Source organism: Raphanus sativus, chromosome 7 (assembly GCF_000801105.2).
Source record: "Raphanus sativus cultivar WK10039 chromosome 7, ASM80110v3, whole genome shotgun sequence".
In the NCBI taxonomy this organism is placed as follows: Eukaryota; Viridiplantae; Streptophyta; class Magnoliopsida; order Brassicales; family Brassicaceae; genus Raphanus; species Raphanus sativus.
Genome location: NC_079517.1, coordinates 19495038 through 19516593, shown reverse-complemented (window position 1 = coordinate 19516593; position 21556 = coordinate 19495038). Strand labels below are relative to the sequence as shown.

At 36.9% G+C, this 21556-nt stretch overlaps 5 protein-coding genes across 12 annotated transcripts; 1 reads left to right on the top strand and 4 right to left on the bottom strand.

Annotated features, from left to right (window-relative positions):
- Positions 1–1749: 1749 nt before the first annotated feature.
- Positions 1750–3457, top strand: LOC108816264 (uncharacterized). 8 transcript variants are annotated; one of them, XR_008936706.1, is made up of 5 exons: positions 1750–1902; positions 2006–2098; positions 2198–2508; positions 2584–2663; positions 3231–3457. XR_008936706.1 is itself a non-coding variant. In XM_018588839.2 (5 exons), exons 2-5 carry the CDS (start codon positions 2006–2008, stop codon positions 3249–3251), a joined length of 366 nt encoding a protein of 121 aa, XP_018444341.1. In that variant the 5' UTR covers positions 1761–1902; the 3' UTR covers positions 3252–3457. The 8 variants fall into 8 exon arrangements, 3 of the variants coding, with proteins under 3 accessions (XP_056846689.1, XP_018444341.1, XP_056846690.1); XR_008936708.1 differs by having other exon boundaries at positions 1761–2098; positions 2198–2261; positions 2376–2508; XM_018588839.2 differs by having other exon boundaries at positions 1761–1902; positions 2006–2137; positions 2376–2508.
- A 4830-nt stretch (positions 3458–8287) lies between these two features.
- Positions 8288–10717, bottom strand: LOC130497993 (RNA-binding NOB1-like protein). The gene is made up of 5 exons (XM_056991312.1): positions 10343–10717; positions 9167–10172; positions 8872–9040; positions 8644–8763; positions 8288–8557 (listed from the first exon to the last, which is right to left on the bottom strand). Exons 1-5 carry the CDS (start codon positions 10659–10661, stop codon positions 8405–8407), a joined length of 1767 nt encoding a protein of 588 aa, XP_056847292.1. The 5' UTR covers positions 10662–10717; the 3' UTR covers positions 8288–8404.
- A 91-nt stretch (positions 10718–10808) lies between these two features.
- On the bottom strand, positions 10809–12469 carry LOC108817902 (glutathione S-transferase T1). The gene is made up of 7 exons (XM_018590732.2): positions 12313–12469; positions 12122–12195; positions 11845–11905; positions 11702–11755; positions 11553–11632; positions 11223–11428; positions 10809–11155 (listed from the first exon to the last, which is right to left on the bottom strand). The coding sequence occupies exons 1-7, from the start codon at positions 12375–12377 to the stop codon at positions 10970–10972; spliced, it is 726 nt and encodes a 241-aa protein (XP_018446234.1). The 5' UTR covers positions 12378–12469; the 3' UTR covers positions 10809–10969.
- A 2305-nt stretch (positions 12470–14774) lies between these two features.
- On the bottom strand, positions 14775–15377 carry LOC108815665 (uncharacterized). Its single transcript, XM_056991415.1, has one exon. The coding sequence runs from the start codon at positions 15375–15377 to the stop codon at positions 14775–14777; it is 603 nt and encodes a 200-aa protein (XP_056847395.1).
- A 3913-nt stretch (positions 15378–19290) lies between these two features.
- LOC108815664 (uncharacterized) lies at positions 19291–20202 on the bottom strand. The gene has a single exon (XM_018588196.1). It carries the CDS (start codon positions 20200–20202, stop codon positions 19291–19293), a length of 912 nt encoding a protein of 303 aa, XP_018443698.1.
- Positions 20203–21556: the final 1354 nt, after the last annotated feature.

Sequence of the window (21556 nt, the reverse complement as noted above, 5' to 3'; positions counted from 1 at the left end):
ACAGAGGACGGTTTTCCGTATACGCTATGGACATTTTGAGTTTGTGGTGATACCATTTGGGTCGACAAATGAACAGGTAGCATTCAAGAAACTTATGAACGATGTCTTTTGTCAGCACTTGGATAAGTGTGCCATTGCCTTCATCGACGATATCGTGATTTATGCTTTGAGCAGAGAAGAGCATGCGGAGCATTTACAGATTGTGTTGGTTAAGCTGGAGAGCATCAATTAGTTGCTAGCTTGGTAAGTTTTCTTTTGGCTAGAGAAGGAAAACAAAAAAAATTAGATTTTGGATTATGTGGTTTCAGAAGCAGGAGTTACCAAGATTTGGAATATACCACTACGATTTCAGCGCGGCCTACATCTAAGAGTTACATAAATAAGAAGTTATGTTTTTATTGGCCTGGTATGAAGAACAATGTTGCTACAATGTATCGCAGTGTCAAACATGTCAGATGGTTAAGGTTGAGAATCTGGTGCTTAGCGGGTTATTGCATGATCTGCCATTACCATAGTGGAAATGGTATTTGGTGACTATGGATTTGTAATTGTGTTACAAAAAAAAAGCTTCATGTGGAAAGAATCCTATTTAGGTTATTGAGGATACATTCACCAAGTGTGCTCATTTTCTAGCAATTACGAAAACAAATGGAGCTAATCAGTTGGCGGAGATGTACATCAAAGAGATTGTGAGGTTGCATGGAGTTCCTGTTAGCATTGTATCAGATTGGTATACTAAGTTCACATATGCTTCTTGGAGAGCCTTTCTTAAAGCATTTGGGACAAAGGTCCACATGAGTACAGCCTACCAACCACAGACATATGGAAGTTAGGGAGGACTATTCAGACATTGGATGATATGCTCAGAGCTTGCGTTTATATTGGGAAGGAAACTGGGGGGGAAGTATCTACATCTAGCAGAGTTTTCCTACAACAACACCTATCATTCGAGTATGAGATGACACCATATGAGGCATTTTATGGTAGGTCTTGTCATACACCACTTAGTTGGACATAAGTGAGGAAGAGACAAGAGTTAGAACCTTCAATGGTTCTAGAGACGGTATAGCAAATGGACATGCTCAAGGTCGGCTTAAGAAAGCCATGACCGTCACAGAAGTTATGCAGCTAAGCGTTGTAAGGATTTGAAGTTTCTTATCGGCGGTCGAGTAAACTTTAAAATAAGGACAATTCAAGGAGGATCTGAGACTCAAAATTTAACAAGATTAAAGCGAAATATATGGGACCCTATTACATTTTGCAGCAGACTAGAGCAGTTGCTTACAAACTGGATTTATCGGGAGAGTTATCAGACTTTCAAGTCGTGTTTCATCTATTATTTTGAAGATAGTCGTAAGAGAGACAGTGCTCATTTTTCAGTAGCCACCATATGATCTCAAAAGATTGTATGCATCTTGTCAGGCAGTGGAGATCATGGACCGACAAGTGAAAATGGTTCAGGGAATGATGACTATGTTGGTCAAAGTTTATTGGACGATTCAGAACTCTTTTCAGTATGGTAATGGACAGCCGACTCAGGATTTGAATTCAGGGACGAATTCCAATTAAGTGGGGAAGAATTGTAACGACCCAAAACCAATAGTTGGTTTATTTATTTATTTCTTGGACCAAATAATTATTTAAACCGATTATGGGTTAGTTCAATTAATTAATTATATGATTATATACATAGGTATATAAGTGTATGCATCATCCTATTCTCTTCTCTTCTTAGCTGCCGTCATTTTCAACTTAAAAAAATAGAGCTCAGTCATATTTCTCGTCCTTCACTGTTGATATCTAATCACCATCTAAAAAGACACATTAAAGTTCAGCAGATACGTTTTGGGAGAACAGAAGAACGGTCAATCAAAACAGAGAATTTCGATTTCAAATTTTGAGGTTATGTTCTACACTCATAGATCTATATTTATCAGAAAGCGGATCATCATTTGGAGTTTTCATCTAATAGTTATGGTTATTTCTTTGGGGCTGTTCGTTGTAGATGGGATCCGCCAACAGTCAACTTCATCGGTGTTTTCCCGTCGATCCAGAAGGAACCAGGAAACGAGCGAGATATCATTGGAAAGCTCTTACTGTCAGATTTCTATATCATCTTTTAGATTCTCAAACCGAGGTACGGTTAGAGAGTTATGGACGTTTTATTCTTGGCGTTAATTCAACTGTTATGTTGCAGAGCCAGTTCCGATCAGTCTCGGTGTAAGGGAGAAACGATCAATCTAAACGAAAGATTTAAATCTGTAAATTTGTCATTAAGTAGATAATTCTTTTATCTGTCTTCTCCAACAAGCGGATTGTCATTTCGAGTTATTTTCTGAGAGTTATTCTTGGTTTCGTGGGAGGTGTTGGTACAGTCTGCGTTTGCAACCAGTGTGGAGATGAAGCTATTTTGGTTAATCAAATGGTGCCCGATCAGAGTAAACTCGGTGGCTACGGACAAAGGACATATAGGAATACATTATGACCGGAGGGATCAAAACGTTAACGGTCAGATCTTGAGTTATTCATCCGTCTTCTCGAGGGTTCAAGTCTGTTCAAATCTTCATATTTGTTTATTTTCAGAAAGTTCGAGAATTGCTATCTTAGAGGTGTTAAGGTCCATTCGGCGTTTTCTCAAGTTTTCTTCAGAACCCGTGGCAAAGGTGAGGGCTATTCTCGTAATTTCTCGTACACGACTTAGGACCTCGAATAAGTATACTTTATTTCTAATATGTTCCGTCTGTGTGAAATCGAGTCTGTCATTGCTTGTTTAGTTTTAGGTTTTTTGATTAATTTTAGGTTTCTTGATTAAACCTGAACTAGGATGCTAGATGATTCAATATTGATTGCTTCACTTACTGTAAATTCTTAGTTAGAATTGTTTGATACGGATACAGAGACGGACTTCTGTATGCCGGATTGTTTGCGGGGTTACGGACAGCTACAGTCGACCGGTTGGGCCGTAACCTAGTGTGCGTCGATAAATCGTCTACGGGCGGTGTGCCGAGCACTATCTCGGGGTGTGTTGGCCTGTTAGTGGGCAGCGGTGTGTATCTCGCTAGGACCATTGTATGTTCTTTGGGTATTTTAGGTATCGTGTTTGTTACATGTTAGGATTAAATTATATTTATTCGGAGTGCTATGTCCAAGTCAATGAACTTCGGGTTTAGCATCTCATACCTCACTGAGTGACTCCCCTGTTGCTCATCCCTCTTTCTTCCCCATTTCAGGTGAGACAGACGAGTATATGATATTTGGACGGATTGGTGCTATTGGACTTTTTATTCGGATTTTTATTTGGGCTTTGGGTGAGTGGAGTTGTGTATATGGGCTTTTATGTTGTGAGATATTGTTGGTGGCGTGTTATTCTCCGGATATGAGGTGACGGGTGTCACAAGAATATTTTTTAAATAGCTTCAAAGTTTTAAGTATATTTAATATTATATAATTATTAATATTTTATTATTTATATTTAAGTAAAATATAAGTGTATTAAAGATATGATAAGTAAAAAACATGTTAACGTATTTATATAAATTGGAAACAGTTATCACCAAAGTTTTAAATTGGATAAGATGAAGAAGAATATTAGTTTATATAATTTCAAATGTGTAATAATATTTCAAAACGTTATTTTAGTCTAGTTTTTAGTGTGCTCCTTTAGTTGTTGTTCTTATGAAAAGAATTCAGATATGTTCAATACAATTTTTAGTTCAAATATTTAAAATTTGGATGAAAATAATTTATTAGAATTCATTTTCCACTTTTTACATGTGTAGATATTTATCTTTTCGATGTTGAATTGTGAACAGAAGATAAATTTTGAAGTATCAAATATATTTATCCCGATACAAGTCTCATCTAACAGCTAAAAAGGATACATATGTTTTATCCAATGTCCCAAAAGGTCTGATATCTATCTTATTAAAGTTGAAGTACAATTTCGGTGTGTTTGGAAACTTTGATAAGAGTATTAAAAAAATTTGGTGTGTTTGGTTACTTGGATAGCATTTATAAAGAATAAGTTTGTTTGGAAACTTGAATTATAGTTAAAGAAATTGTTTGGAAACTTGAATTGTATCTATCTTATTAAAACAGAAACATTCTGTTGGACCTAACATTTATTTTGTAAGTTTTTAAATTAAATACACATTTATACTTTATAGTTAAACCCACATTAAATCACTAATGTTCCTTTCTTTATACTATTATCCATGTTTCCAAACAATATACTTATTTCTTTATACTACTATCAATGTTTCCAAACAATATATTTTATATACTACTATCAATGTTTTCAAACAATACAATAATTAATCTTAGTTATTTTATATCCATCATTTTCTATTTAAAATTTTGTAGAAACGTCATAATTTTAGAAATTACAAAATAATGAATTTTAAAATTTGGATTATAAGATTACAAATTATGAAACTGTTACAATTTCAATCAAATTAGATTACATATCGGTCATCCATCAGTTCAATCGATTAGTTTCGGGTTTTAGTGACTTTTTAATATGAATATTTTAAAAAACTAAATTGAATTGTTAGATCTCCGGATTAACCGGTATAATCACAATCGGGTTGAATTTAAAAACACTGATTTAAATACAAAAATATTTTAAATACACACTCTTTAAAAGTTAACAAAATATATGTTAAGTTATTAGTGAAAATTTTCATCGTAAAATATTCCGAGCTTCCAAAGCGCGGGTCAAGATCTAGTTTTTATTAAAAAAATATCTCTATCCAAATAAAATCAGCAAATCCGTTTAAATTTCCTACATTTTAGGAAATCACTAATTGATCATATATGTTTTCGTGATACACAATATTTTTCCACTAGATTTTTAAATTAAATAAATATCATTCGAATATTATAGGAGGTTCGAGTTGGATCATTTTCGGTCCGGGTTGGTTTGTAGCAACCTAAAAATATATCAACAAACTTTCATTTTGAATATGGCAGTAATAAATAATTTATATATTAAAGTGAATTAATATATAAATATGTTATATTGCTATGTAAATAATTGTTTATAGATTCTTTAGTTGACTAATTTTTGATATAGCTTATATTAAAAGAAATTTATTTAAAAAAATTATATTAACTGCAGAAAAAACAATATAAAAGTACTGTACATTTGAATTCAAAATTAGTGTTTGGTTACTTGAATAGCATTTATAAAGAATAAGTTTGTTTGGAAACTTGGATTGTAGTTAAAAAATTGTTTGGAAACTTGAATTGTATTTTTATAAAAAAAAATATCTCTATCCAAATAAAATCAGCAAATCCATTTAAACTTCCTACATTTTAGGAAATCACTAATTTATCATATATGTTTTCGTGATACACAATATTTTTCCCCTAGATTTTTAAATTAAATAAATATCATTCGAATATTATAAATACGTAGAAGGTTCGAGTTGGATCATTTTCGGTCCGGGTTTGTTTGTAGCAACTTAAAAATATATCAATAAACTTTCATTTTAAATATGGCAGTAATAAATAATTTATATATTAAACTGAATTAATATATAAATATGTTATATTGCTAAGTAAATAATTATTTATAGATTCTTAGTTGACTAATTTTTGATATAGCTTATATTGAAAGAAATTTATTTTAAAAAATATATGAACTGAAGAAAAAACAATATAAAAGTACTGTACATTTGAATTCAAAATCATTTCTTTTAACAACAAACTAGACAAATATGTTGAATTATATACAAATTACAATGTAAATATTTAATTAATATAGAAATATGTCACATTGTTTAAACAAAATATCAATGTAAAAGTATTGTACATTTATATTCTAAAATCATTTATTTTAACAATAAGCCAAATAAATATATTGATTGAAAATGGAATAAAATAAAGTCAGAGAAACACATAGTTTACCAGAGGCACTCTAATATGTCGAATTTATTATAAAGAAATTTTTAATAAGATAAATACATTCAATAATTACAAACAAATAATATTTTTCATAAAAGTGAAAATAATACCCGCGCTTCGGAAGCGCGGGTCAAAATCTAGTACTAGTTATACTAGCCTGCCATTCCGAGAATCTTACTACACATACTAGCATGACATACCTAGTTTCATATCTTCAAGTTGAAATTGAAGTTTCTGATACTAGTGGCACATTGTATATATGTTCTGGAAGCCAACCTCTAAACCTAAAGCATTTATTATCCAAAATAAAAGCGAAAAAGAGGAAAGTTACTGACAGCTACATTCAAGATCAATTATATCATGTTCTTTGTTGAGTGTATGGGTGATGGTAATTTATTGTTGGCGCTGCACGGCTGGGAGAAGGATTTTATGGCATTGTGTCTAAGATACTTATGGACAAGGTTCGTTTATACCTAGATGGAATAAAATTACATAGATGCAAATTTAAATAATTCTAATGTCCATAGTTGCTATGGTATTACTTTGAAAATGGATTTGCATAAGTAGAAGATGCTGGCATACCCAAAGAGAAACATGCAACATTTAACTACAATATTTGAAAATAGCAACAATAAAGATATTTGGGATTTCCGGATAATCTTTGTTTCTTTAGAGGTAATGCTGATAAATGCTGGTAAGGATGACCATAGAGTTGGAGTTGCCTATAGATGAAATTTGATTCCTTTTGATCGTTGTCTATGAGTAGTTCTGAGAAATATAGGTTGATGGAAGTAAGAATTGTTAAGCTGGAATGATTGGCCAGTAATTTGTTTGTGTTCATTGCTAAATTGCAAGCTTAAAAGTCAGCTTCAGACTGAACATGATCAATCCTGATAGAGACTTGAGTTACAATATATAACCTTAGTTTATACTTGTATTACATCATTTCATCTAAATATCTTTGAATGATTAATTGTGTTTTGAGTATCTTAAATGTTTTGCTTTGTGATATAAGGGTTTTTGAATTAATCATTCATTTATTAAGCCTCTCCATAGTGTATTTAGCAAGGCTCCAGAAGACATAACGATTCTTGACAGCAAAGATGTGGAAAGAGACGAGTTACTAAAATCACATATCAAGAGTAGAAAGATTGTTACCCTAAAAGGCTACGAGCAAAGTCATCACCAAGCCTCCTAAACAACAACAATATTCCCTTGTTTTCTTTTCTGGATCATCCTTTCATGAGGTCAAACTTCGTGTATGTTTTCATCTCTTTCCAACAATTGTTTGTCAAGAATGATAGTGTATGAATTGCAACTTGGATTGATCTACGATATTCGCTTATTCATTTTGGTTTCGTGTTCTATGAGGAAAGCTTGTGTCGTAAAACAAAAGATGGGCGCTTTGAATGACTTTGTCACAGGATAAACTGGTCAGCATTTCTGGTTTAGCTTTTTGGTTTAATAAAACATTGTCGTCACTATATATGTACTGGCTCTAGCCCGTTTTGAGAAATCAATCAAACATTACAACAATCCTCCCTTATCCTTTTATCACTCTGTTCATCATCCATCACTTTCCACCATTAAAATCCTTGTTCTAGGGATGATCCTTCTTCTTCAGTGATCTTCTTCTTTCTCACAGACAGCTTCAGGAGTCAGCTTGCAGTGGTTTGGGTTTTGTAACGTAGAGAACAATGCTTTTTATCGAACTGGTCATCTGAAACTTGGAATCAGCAGCCACTCAAAAGTTAAGACACGAAGACAAAGAGAGTTGACACCAAATATTAGTCAAAAGGGGTTACTAACTCTATGTGTACACTCTGGCACTTCAAATTCAGTGACGGCTTTTTGTTTTTTACTCATGATTAACAACTAATGGTGATTGATATATGTTTTCTTGCAGGTGAAGAAATCAGACCTGCAAGAGAATGAAGACTGGATTCATCCCTACTTGGAAATTTAAGTTACCACAGACTAATAGGAGTAGCAACCTTGAGAATCATCTTCTGTCCAACTTGAAGATTCTCAAAGTAGCTATATACTAGTGGTACCCAAGAGGGATTCTTTTTTGTTTTGTTTTTTTTTTTGCAATTGTCTACAAAAGGTACAAGGACTCCTGAAGCTCGAGTTGGTAAGGATGAGGGCATGGGATGCTTCAGTCTAGTGGGCCAGAGTCGAGTTCAGAATCATTAATACCAAAAGAGGGTAAGAAGAAACTTTTGTTTTGCCCGGGCCTTGGCTTGTCTCATGTTGTCAATGAGAATACGAAATGGTACAATGATCTCGTGGCTCAATTGCGATTTAGTGTTCTCTAAGCCAATTTTTCAGTTTGGAGAAATTAATTAAATTAAACTGACCTCAAATTCGCAGGTGATAGTGTGACAAAACTCGCAGGTTAAATTAAACATTTTCAAACCTAGTTTTGAAACTATCAAAAAGAAGATAAGTGTAGAGACGAAAAAAAAAAAAATTGGCAACAATATAGCAGAAGAGATCAACAGTGCATAGAACGAGAGTAATGGTTGTCATTAGGGTTCCGTTTCTGACTGAAAACGGCCATAGCTTTTCTCACAGGAGGCTGCAATGGTGCTTTTCTATCACTGTGATGGTTCATGAACACATCGTCTGATATAAAATACTCATCTCCCTGAAAAAAAAACACACACAGCAATAAAATCAAATCAAAATGTTCTCTTCCGACCTCGATTAGAGTTTTCTATAATAATTACTAACCGGTTTGCTTGCTTTCTTCTTGGTCTTGGGATGGAGATACTTTTGAGGAAGTTGATCTTCCCTTAAAACTAGATTCTTGGTGATTGCGTCTCTTCCGCTTTTAGGCATTGGTATCGAAAACTGCACAACAAAAGAAGAAGAAGACAAAGGGGTTTCTTGTTTAATTACAGACTCAAACAGCAAAACATGGTGGTTTTCTTTAGCTTTTCCTTGTAACTGAGTACATACTTTGGTCCCTCGAAGTGTAACACGTGGTTTACGTGCAGCTATGATGGTGCCATTCTCGCCTATTGTAACCGCTACCTTTCGCAAAGTGCCCCCATTACCGCACTTGGGACAGAAGATTCTTCCAATTATAGGAGTTACTGTGTAGCAAGCATGGCACTTCAACACCCACCTGAACATCCAAGTAAAAGTATAATACATCTCTCTCCTCCGCTAATGAACAGCATGCTAAACATCTATCTCAGCTAATGAGAACTGTGTAAGAATAAAAGGAAGATCTGATTATAAAGAGGTGTACCTGTTTAGTTGGCGAATTTGCATACCTCCGGGTGCAAGCAAACGCAAACCCATTTGAATAATAACATTTTGCATTGCATAGTCACCGGTTATACAAGCTACACTTGACTCAGATAAGGCTCTCAACGACCAACTCTGCTCGCTGCTACCATCATCTCCCATCGATGATGCCTCAAAGGTATCACCAGCCTCACTACCAACATCGATCCCCTCAGCCTCCACTTCAACATCATCCTCGCCATTGCTCAAATTCATCTCTTCTTCTTCAGTCCCTTCTTGGAGAGCCTTTAATGAATCTTCCTCCAACCTCATATCTTTTAGGATGGACGAAAGCTTCTCATCATTCTTTTCGCTACACTTGTCCTCAGCGTCATTAGACATCTGATGATTGGTGTCCTGGGCAAAGTTACCAGCTTTGTCAGCTTCTTGATCTTTCTGAATTTCTTGCTCAGCCAAGGCATTGTAATGTTCCCACTTGGCCTTCCTCCTAAGGAACTTCCTGTGAGTACTGCTACTAACCGCAGGTCTCCACTCACCACCATCTTCATCATCATTTCCTCCCTGTGATGCATCTATCCCTTCCACTACCATCTTACCCTCAATCTTCACCTCTGTTTTCTTCAGCGGGTACCTCTTCTCCCTTCTTCCACCTTCTTCCTCATCCTCAGTATGAGACACAACAGAACCAACCTCAGAGCTGTTGTCTGAAGGAATGATGTTCATGTTAAGGTCTTTAAGCGGAAGGATCTTGGAATTGGAGTTGGATATCTCCTCGGTCTCGTTCTCAAGCGCCTCCCACTCCTCCAAGTTAGCCACATTAGAGCCCCAGCCAGGTAACTCCTTCTCAGGTAATCTCTTCACCCTAACAGTCTGAATAGGCGGAGGAACGTCTCTAAGATTCTTGGTCCCATGAACCTCAGCCTCGAGCGTGTATGTCAAAGCAATAAGCTTGAGATCAACATCAGAGAGTGTATGCATATCACCAGTAGCTTTAGCAAACTTAATAACTGCACAAAACAACAACTGCTTCACATATATATATATAAGGATGTAAACCGGAAATGACATAAACCAATTACATCATTAAACCAGATCATTAAACCAATTACAACACTAAACCGGATCACTAAACCACTAATCTTATAACGAAGGAAGCTCAAAAAACTTCGATGTGTACCTTTACTGAGAGATTCAGGAGAAGGCTCCATGGTTTCGATCGTGAAAGGGATGAACTCGAGACGGCGGCGAGAATCAGCGTCACGAATCTCCGAGAGTACTTCAGGGACCGTTACGAATTTGTCGGCGAAGTCGGTTAAGCTCTGGCGTCCGTCAATGACGGCGTTGGCGTCGACAACCGCCATAGATATTCCCTTTGTGGATTTGCAGTTCCCGACCATGCGGAGAATCGCCGACGGAGCTACGTCGGTGGTCGGAGGCTTTGAAGGAGGATCTTTCTTCACTATGGAGCTCCACATCGACGCTGGACTCGACTCCATGATTGCTCGCGTTAGAGTTGCCCAACGAAGACTCAGAGATGGGGAGAGACGATGAAGAAGAGATGTAAAACCCTAGTGCTGCTGAACACGACATCGTTTTGTTTCTCTTATTTTAATGGGCCTCGCTTGGGCCCAAATAAAGGGGTATTGATTGATGTCTCATTTATTAAAAGCCCTGATAAAGGGAGTATGATTACATACTTTGGTTTCGGTTACAACAATGTGAATGTTGAACCGAGTTATTACAGTAATCCCTTAGACCGGTTTTGCACAAACCGTCCCCAATACAAGTTTTTTTCTTCTTCTTCTTACATCTTAGATTGAAAACCCGGTTTAGACATCTTCAGCTGCTTGTCAAATTTGTCTTTGGCTCCGTAAAGGACTTTGTGAACCACATCAAAGTGAGGCAGTGTCGCCTTTCTCGTATTCTCAATCCATTCTTCAACTTTCTTGTAAGGACTAAACAACCTGAGACGATCTTTCTCATCCAAAACCTGCAGAAGCCACTTTGTATTAGTATTCTTAATGAATTACAAAGTCTTAAGAGGATGTTTTGTGTACCTGGAGCTGCATAAGCTCGCATACAAGGCTGAGATCAGCTATAGATGGTTGGTTGCTTCCCAGCAAGAATTTACCATTGCCCTTAAGCCAAAAAGTCTCCAGAGTGGACAGAGACTTGGTTAGTAGCTTCTCAGCTTCAGCAGCTGCTTTCGAATCCAGAGAACGGCCAAGAAATGGAGCTAGAACACTATTCATTACATATCCAGCTGAAATAGTTAAATTAAATAGAAAAAAAAACTGTGAGTCAGAAACATGAAGCTGGTCATTCTGTTTGACTCTATAACTTCTTAACATCATTATCGACTATGAATATATTAGTGTATAACATACCTGCACCAGGGCGTAAGTTGGTGTGATGCCAATCCAAGACAGAGTGAATCTTGGCTCTCTTGGAAAGATCATTGGGGTACCTAAAAGTAAGTATTTAAATGAACATACTTTGGTATTCAAGAACATGTGTCAAAACAAAAAGCACTTACCAATGATCAGCTACACTTGGGAATGCTGAGGCAAGATAAATCAAGATGGCGTGACTGCGAGATGAATTACCACTTAATTCATTAAAAAAAAAGGAAGAAGCAAGAATGCAAAAGAGAATGAAGTTTTTTTTTTTGTGTGTAACCTCTCGAAGAGCTTAAATCTGCCGTCAACAATAGCTGGAACCTTCCCCAATGGGTTAATCTCTGAGAAACAAAGCACTATTTAGATTCATGTTCTTGTGTACAAAAGTCTGTCACTTGGATAAAAAAACAAATTAGCCAATAACAAGAAACAGATTGAAGATTTTTGTCAGCCTTATTCTACTCTTTACACACAGAACAACATCTACTGAAACCAAATTACAGATAATGTGAAAATTAAAACGAAGAATGAACCTTTGTCTGATTATTTATACGAACCTTTGAATTCAGGGGATAATTGCTGACGCTTCGCCAAGTTAATCAAAACCTCATCGAATTGGATTCCATTAACCCTTAAAATCAAAGTATAATCCAAAAAAAAACAGAAAAAAGAGTCATCAAGTATATGAATATGATTACTAAAAAAAGGGCGAATCTCCATAATTAAGAAGGAAGGATGAAGAAATTACTTGCAGAATATGATTACAGCACGAGATGGCTGTGACATACGATCCGCATACACTTTCAGCTTCATCTTCTTTTCTTCTTCTTCTTGTGGTCTGTGGATCAGAATGTTTCACAAGGTGTGATTAGTTTTGGGAAGAAGTGCCCCACGAAGAAAATTCCCTTGTTGTTTCTGCTTTACATTATAAAACATTGTGCCGTTTTGCTTGGTAAAAAACGGCAAAGAGTAATTTGTTTGAATTAATGGTATTACTAGATTTTGACCCGCGCTTTCAAAACGCGGGTTTATGGTTGGTGAAAATTTTATATAATCACATTTATATAATCTATCTTGTATATGTATTTATATAATCCGTCTCATATATGTATTTTATATCCAGATTTATGTTTGGTAAAACTATATTATACATGTATTTTTAGGTTTTTAATTTTGAATTAGATAATTTAAATATAAATCAATATAACAGTTTTATAGTTTTGATCGGTGTTTTGAAATTCGATTGAGACCTGCGGTTGAACGGATTACCGGTTGATCAAAGATAAATTCAGTTCGGGTTTGAAAAAAAAAACAAAACTTAAAAATCCAATAAAAACTACTAAAATCGAAATCCAGTTACCGATTGAACCACTGGTTGAACCAATAAACAATTTTTATTTTTTTATAAATAATTTTTTGTTAGATAGTTGGAATTATATTTAGGAAAAAACGGTTTAAAACCAAACCATTAAATAGTTTGAAAAAAACGATGCAGTTTCAAACATGTCCGGCTGGAAAAATATTAAAATGATGCAGTATCAAATATGGAATAATCACATACCAAAATTGAATTAGGAAACCGGTGGTTAATGACAAACCAAAAACAATTAAAAAAGAACCCAATGCAAAATGTCCAAAATGTCTTAATGAATACAAAAGAAAGCCTCTTTAATAGGGGTAAAGAGAGTAAAAATCCAAATGTGCTTGTACTTTAATAGTATAGATGGTAACACAAACTAATGAATTACGGTTCGGCCTTTACAGTATGTAACAAACCAATATACCTAATTTGTTTCTTTCTTACATATAAAAATTGAAAAATATCATCAAATACTATCTCTAAATAATTCACTAGTTTGATTGATTTTAAGAAGTTATAAATGTAGATAACAATATACAAATGCTATCTATAAATAATTCATTAGTGTGTTTATTCTAAGAAGTTATAAATGTATGGAGATCATTTAAATAGATAAACTGACGTTCATATGTTAGTTACTGTCCATAAAAAAAATTGTAGAGAAAAAACTATCAAATAAGTAGGGATAGGCATTTCGATTTAAATTTGGGTATGGTTTGGTTTATTTGGATTTAAAAAAAAATAACTGAAATTAATTCAAGTTAGTTTAGTTTGTTTGTGGTGGTTCTCACCGTCATCTGGAGCGGCTAAGATTTTAAGGAAAGAAGCTTTTAAAGTTTTTTACCGCCGGCTTTTTATCTCCGGGAAGGGATGATTCCTCTAGCATTTCTATCGCCGACTTTGTGTCTCTAGGAAAGATGGTTTTTCTAGCATCTCGATCACCGGAACTTATGTTCTTGTGTGGTGAATTAATATTAGTTTAAAGTCGTGGGAATACTGCTTTTGTTTGGTTCTTGCTGTTTCAGTCACTTCGTCGCATCCTAAGTTGGCTTTTTGGGTTTGTTTTTTGTGATTTATGTTCGCTGTGGAAGTATCTACTAGACCTTATCTTTGACCTTTGTGGTTTTGGGAGATGGTTTCTAGACGAAGCAGTTAACTTGACCTTCAGTTTTTCTCTTGCGAGGAGGTGGGCAGCTTTTATTCTGTAGGCCACTTGGCTGCCTTGCGAGTGTCCGCGTGTAAGAGCTGGTGGTGTTTTTTGATGTTTTCCCAAGTAGCGTTTCAAAGTCTTTTATCCTTGTATCTTAGTTTTAGTGGTGGTTTCTGGTCATGCAAGTTTCACATGGATAGTAGCTGCTGGAGTAGGTGTAGATTTGACCTCTCGATTGTTTCTGATGTTGCTGGTTCTAGTATGGCTTGGTGAGATTCCCTTAAGGGTTGGGACTGCTCAAGACATTTGTTCTTTAGGTCAGCTCCATTGATATTGAATTCTTCTCGAAAGGTGGAAGGAATAGACTTGTGGACATATATGGGTTTTATTCTCTGTTTATGTCTTTGTTTTATTTTGTTTGGTTTATGTTCTCTGTCTTTGGTTTCTTATCGACACTATGTATCTCAACTTTATTCGAGTTAAAAAAACAGTTTAGTTTGTTCGTGTTTTTTTCCGTTAAGATAATTTCATTAAAGAAACCATGGTCCTAACACCACAAAGATCAACATCCACATTTACAACATTTTCGCCCCAGAACAGGTAACCTAAAAAACAGAGGCCACAACAGAACAAAGAGTATGTGACACACACGCAAATACAATCGAAGCTTGTAACATCTACTACCATCAGAGACAACTCTTCAGAGGTTCCTACTTTCATTAACAAAGAGTTCGAACAACCATTCGGGATGACCCCTAGCGATATACGAATTCACCAATCCAAGATTAGTAACACTTTGAGCAATGAAAAAAGCACCTCTGTTAGTTTCTCTAGAAACTACCATAAGCTTCCACTCCGCAATCCCCTTTAATTCATTTAGCATGGCAGTACTTTGGAATTGGAAGGATGTCCAGGCTTCAGGTCTCGATGTAGCCCCAAATAAATCTCCACATTCCCCTGCAAAGATAACTTTGGTCTGGCGTTGGGTCCGCATACTTTCCATATCCCACATCACCACCACAAACCTTGCATCTTCTCTCGACTTACACCCTGAGAAGGCGCGTCTACTATGGCATAGCACAACTCCTCTCTCATTCCTGAGTACCCATCCTCCTCCCACTAAGCCACTGTTTTTGTCAAACTCCACTCCAATGTTACACATGTTCCACCCTGCCTCCAGAGGACTCCATTTACGCTTAGCTGGTGCTTGGTTTATTCTCTCCTCTTTTAACCATTCTTCCTCCACCACCTGCGCCGCAAACCATTCGTCTGCCTCATACTCAGCTTTCTGAACCAGCTCCATTGGTTCTAAGCATCTTACTTCAAATATCATCTCATTCCTTTTTTTCCAAAGAAGCCATAAAATCAAGGCCAGATTCTTCTTTGTTCCGAGCTTAATCTTTTGTTGTTTTTTTTAACTCCAATAAGGTGTTAATGTTAACAAAGACAGAGTTGATAGAGAACCCCCCCCCCTCTAGGATTTGGAATGGTTGATGAGGTCCAAACCTCTCTCGCAAACGTACACGCAAACAACATGTGATTGATCGTTTCTGGTTCCTCTCCACAAGTTTGGCATCTTTTATCCACTTTCATTCCCTTGGAAGTAATCAAGTCTGCTGTCGGAAGAGCATTACTGATAGATTTCCAAAGGAAAACCTTTATTTTCGAAGCTGTCAAGACTTTCCAGACTTGCTCTTTCAACGGGTTAATAGACGGCCCATCAATTACCTCCGGAAAATTCTTTTCAATTTTCTTAGAAGATGCCAGCCAATATGCAGATTTAACCGTCATTTGCCCACTCTTGTTGTACTTCCATGAGTAGAAGTCCTCTTTATCCGTTACCGGCTGGTTCCTTAGCAATAACTCAACATCACCTTTCACAAAAACCTCTGAGATACTATACATATTCCACCTCTTGTTCTCGAAGTCAATGAGTGAGTTTGCTTTGAGGTTAACATCAAAAGTGATGTTTTTATCTATGGCGCTCTTAGTCCTTCCACAGGATCATCAATCCATTTGTCAGTCCACACATTAGTGTTAGCTCCATTGCCAACTCTATGGCGCAACCCTTTTTGCGACAAATCTCTTCCAAACATCAAGCTTCTCCAAGCATACGAAGGACGGACCCCCACAGATGCCTCCATGACCCCCCGCCCCCCCCCCATCGTTGTAGTACCTGCTCTTGAGAAATCGAGAAATAAGGCTTGAGGTTGATGAATCAGTTTCCATGCTTGTTTAGCAAGTAACGCTTGGTTAAAGCATTCGAGATCCCTAAACCCCATTCCGCCTAGGCTTTTTGGTAGGCACATCTTTTCCCATGAAACCCAATGTATTTTCTTTTTGTGCGAGTCTGCTCCCCACCAGAAGTTTGAGTTCAAACTGTTTAGATTCGAAATCAGGGACTTGGGGAGACGAAAGCATGTCATCAGGAACACTGGAATCCCACCCGGAGATGATTTTAAAAGCACTTCTTTGCCACCTTGAGATAGATGTCGAAGATACCAACCCTCAAGTCGTCCTTGTGTTCTCACCTTGATGTAAGAGAGAAGTTCAGCCTTTGATCCCGAAAAACACTCCGGCAGTCCCAGGTACTTGCTTGCTCCGCCTTGATTGGTTATTTCTAGAGTGTTTTGGATCAACTTTTTCTCTGTTTTGCTGATGCCCACCCCAAATGATATATACGACTTCTGCAGGTTAATATTCTGACATGTTGCCTCTCCATAGAATTGCATAATGTGATTTAAAATCCGAGCTTGGTCTTGTGTTGCTTTACACATGAAGAGACTGTCATCAGCAAACAATAGATGATGGATGGCTGGTCCCCCCATTGAAAATTGTAAACCATTGACAGTCGGTTCCTCTCCACAACATTCAAAAGGTGAGTTAGCTCTTCAGTGCACAACACACAAAAAATGGTGACAATGGGTTTCCTTGTCTGAGTCCATGTTGAGGAGTTATCAATCCAAAAGGCTGATCGTTTATCAGTGCAGCAAAGGTAACCAAGGTTATACACATCATGACCAATTCGATCCATTTCAGATCAAAACCCAACGCTTTCATCAGACTTCTCAGGTAGCTCCACTCCACTCTATCGCACGCCTTTGACATGTCCGTTTTGATTGTCATGTACTCTTTAGAGATAGAAGGATGAACTCTCAACGCATGTACAGCTTCGTGCGCTATGGTGATGTTATCTGAGATGTTTCTTCCACTCACAAAGGCGGATTGATTAACTGATACCAACAATTTGAGGAAAGGCTGCACTCTTTTAATTAGAATCTTTGAAACCGTCTTGTATAGAACCGAGCATAGACTGATAGGTCTCAAATCCGACATGATCTCAGGATTCGGAACCTTTGGCAACAAACATAGATATGTGAGGTTCCAGTCAGTCGACATCACTCCAGTTTCAAACACCTCTTGAATTTCCTTGGTAACCTGATCACCCACTATACCCCAATACTTCTGAAAGAAAGCTCTAGTCATGCCGTCGGGCCCTGGTGCACTGTCTCCATTGATAGAGAAGATTGCTTCCCTGACTTCTTCCTTCGATACACTTTTCACCAGCGATAAGTTCATAGTAGAGGTTACTTTTGGGGGAAAACTCTCAAACGCAGGATCGTATGGTCTTGGATTAGAAGATTTAAAGAGCTTGGTGAAGTAGTCGACAACCACTTCAGCTTTAGCCCCATCAGACCATTGATCCTGATTGTTCTTATCTTTGAGCTTTGAGATATGATTCCTGGATCTATTGGTCTTCACAGAGCCATAAAAAATTTAGAGCTTTTGTCACCAAAGACTAATCATTTGTCACGACTTTTCTGTCTCCAAAAGTAGTTTTCTTCTTTATACGCATGAAGCAACTCGTTTCGAATCCTTTCCACCATAAAACGGCATGGGAAATATCTTGACTGAAACCATTCTAGCCTTTGTTGAAGCAGAGTAATCTTGTCTTTGGCATTGAAATTTCTTTTCCTCTTCCACCGACTAAGAACAGCTCTGCATTTGCTAATCATGAGACCCACTTTGCCATTTTCGTTCTGATTCCTTCCACACCACGCTTTCTCAATTTCTTTTAAAACCTCAGCCTGTCTTAGAAATCTCTTGTCAAATTGGAATTGGCCTTTGAAAGTTTTCTTTGAGGCATAGAATCTGAGATGGACAGGCCTGTGATCAGAGCCTCTTTTTTCCATAAAAGTTTGGTTGGATCCCGGAAACTGAGCGGACCAGGCTTTATTCCCGAAGCTTCTGTCTAAATAGCACTGAATCCACTTCTTCCAACGCCAACCACCCCAAGTGAATCTATCTCCTTTACTGGTGAATTCATCCATTCCACAACTTCGAAACATTTCAGAAAACGGTTTGAAAGAGACCTCTGCTCGCCTAGGACCACCAGATTTCTCTACATTGCTTAATATCTCATTAAAATCTCCAATGAGACACCACGGTTCTTTTCGGTTACTTCCCCATCTACTGATTCTCTCCCAAATTACTTCACGCCCCTGATCAGATGGTTATCCATGTATACAGGAAAGGAAAAAAGTGAATTCTCCAAACTGGACCAAACTATCAATAGCATTCTTATCCACAAATTTTACATCCATTTTTATGTTTTCTTTTCCAAGAAAGAGTAAGACCACCACTCAACCCGACAGGATCGACGGTAAAAATAGACTCATAACATCAACCAAACTTGCAGATCAACTAAAACATTCCGAACATTTTTTGTTTCCATCAAAAAAAGAATCTCCGGAAAAAGGTTTTGACGCATCTCCTGCAACCGTTGAATTGTCAAGCCTTGAAACCGCCCCAAGCCTTGGCAATTCCAGCTCACTATGCTCATTGAGAAGGGGGTGATCCCTCCCTTGGGATCACCTGAAGGCATTGCACCTTGTTGAGCGAACACGACTCTGTTCCTTGCTCTGTTTTCTTCCTCTTCCTTGCACCAACTTCCTGCTTACCCTCTCTTTTCTCAGTGTTCTGATTACTGAGTGCTGGGATCAACGTCAATTGATTGTTCTGTCTTTGCTCTCTTTGAGATCTTCTTCTGACGCTGACCTTTTTCTTCCTTGTACCGGAAAGGCACGGCTCCAAAGAATCTGCCCGAAACACCGTTGGACAAGAAGGCAAAGCATCAAAGATACCACCTTCAGAATCATATTTTGTCTCAGCTTCCGATCTCCTTATTTCCCCCAAGGGAAAGTATATGTTGGCTTTCATCGAAGATCCCAGCTAGCTCGATCCACCTCCTTGTTTCCATAGTAGAAAACTGGACATTTCCCTTTATCAAGCACATGAGTGATTATTGCAACAGACTCTAATCTTAGGATAGTCTTCTGCGAAATTAGATTGCTCTCTGCTTTTTTGACTGTCATCTTCACTTTATCAATCTTGATCGTTATATCTTCACTAGTGTCCGACACGAGAAACCACCGCATTTCTTCTAGCACCTCCTTAGCAATCTTTGGTCTACCCGTCAGAGGGTCCGTTCCCACTTGATCTTCTTCCAGCACTCCAAACAGAGGGTCATTATGCGCTAGCATTCTGTACTCTCTGGCTAAGTCAGCCATTATGTTATCCCTTCTAGTTTGAGCCTCTGTTTGTCTCTTCCGAACCAAGATAGGACAAACGCTCTGTTCATGATTCAATCTCTTGCAGAAGAAGCACCGCTTTTGTAGTTTCTCATAATCAAAATGGATCGTGTGGGTTCTGCCTTGCTTCATATCCAGCACCCTTACCATTTTTAGAGGCTTCGCAACATTGAAACGAACCTGGACTCTGATGAAATCTTGAGTGACTGGCTTAGTCGGATCAAAAGCCAGCACTTTGACCTCTCCAATCATTTCTCCAAGCGTCATCAGAGCCGACTGTGTGTAATAGTTAACCGGAATCTTTCTAATCCTTACCCACAGCGGTATATACTGTAGATAGTCCTCCGGTGGGTTCTCAACCCAGCGCTCCAGCACCATAGCCCATTCGTTGTAAGTCTGAACTCCTTTCTCAAGAACATCGAGAAAGTCATGCTCATTTTGGAAGATGAACTGGAACCTTTCTTGTGAAAGCGCAACCCCCCTTACTCTGCCTTCCTTTTGCCATTTCCTAGGTATGGTGAAGATTAAACCAGACATCTTTTGGCATTCCGGGTTGAGAAGTCTCCCATGATGCTTAAAGCGTTCTCTTCCACCGAGCTAAAACCAGGAAACTCCGGCATGGTGAAAGGATGCTCGTCTTCTTCTTCGTCTTCAAGTGACAAGGCCATTAAAGCTCTATCCATAGCAACCGACATCTTGAATTTCTAATACAATCTCACCAGATCTCAAATTCAAAGTGAATGCTCAACCACCACCTTTAATGCTCAAGAACAGTTCGATAAAAATACTAAAGATATCGTGTTACTGAAGTAGAATATAGTAAAGTAAGAGGAAAGTACTGAACTTTTAGTTGAAGAAACGTGTGAAAACCACTTTGCCCAATCGAAAAGTCAAACAAATGCACTGCTCAATGAAACACAAATAGAGCCCACTAGGAGTTACTTGAGAGCAAGTTTCTCGCCCCTCAGTTTGTTCGTGTTTAGTTTGGTTTGTTTTGGTTGCTTTGTTTTATTTTATTTGTGTTTGTTCAGTTTTTGATTTTTTAGTTTTATTCTAATTCAGTTATGAAATATAATTTGTAAAATGAAAAATAAATCATCTGACACTAATTTATTAATATTTTCCTATTTAAACGTAAAACCAAAAATCACATATTGTCAAATAATTTTATATTTATTATCTTCAAATCAAATTAATATAGGTATTTTTTGGTTTGGATGATAATGTATGAGATTCATATTTTTTTATTCTATTATTATTTGTGTTTCTTTTATTCATATAGAACTAAAATGTTAGAACTATATATATTTTTATTTAGATTAGATGGTTAAAAGTTAAAACTATCTTTAATTTTAATATTTGTCGATATATTCTAATTTTAAAACATTTCAGTTTTTTGGTTGGTCCTGATTTAAAGCAAACCAAACTGAACCACTTGGATCAATAAATCCTTTAAGCGAATGACTGGAACATATATATTTTGGTATGATCAATTGATGTGAGTTTCGATGGATTTTTTCCCACCCCTAAAAGTAAGTTGACCAAGATAGACTTTTTAATAATGGTGGGAAACTAAAGCATATTATCAGAAAGTTCAAAGTTGACTGGTGAATAAACGCATTACAAATTTAAATAACTAAAATTTTGAACAGAACTTCTAGCTTGTTTGGAGAAAAACACCCAGAAGAACAAATTACAAAACAATTACACACATCAACGGGTTAGACAAGTTCTTAAATAATAAAAATTGTATCAAGTTAGTAAAATCGGTTAGCAAAACATATATGATATTATTCAACCGAATGTAGTAAAACAACATATTAATTGCAATGTGTCCTTTATCAAATATCAACAAACATATGAGACTGGTAATCACATGATGTTGCTGAGA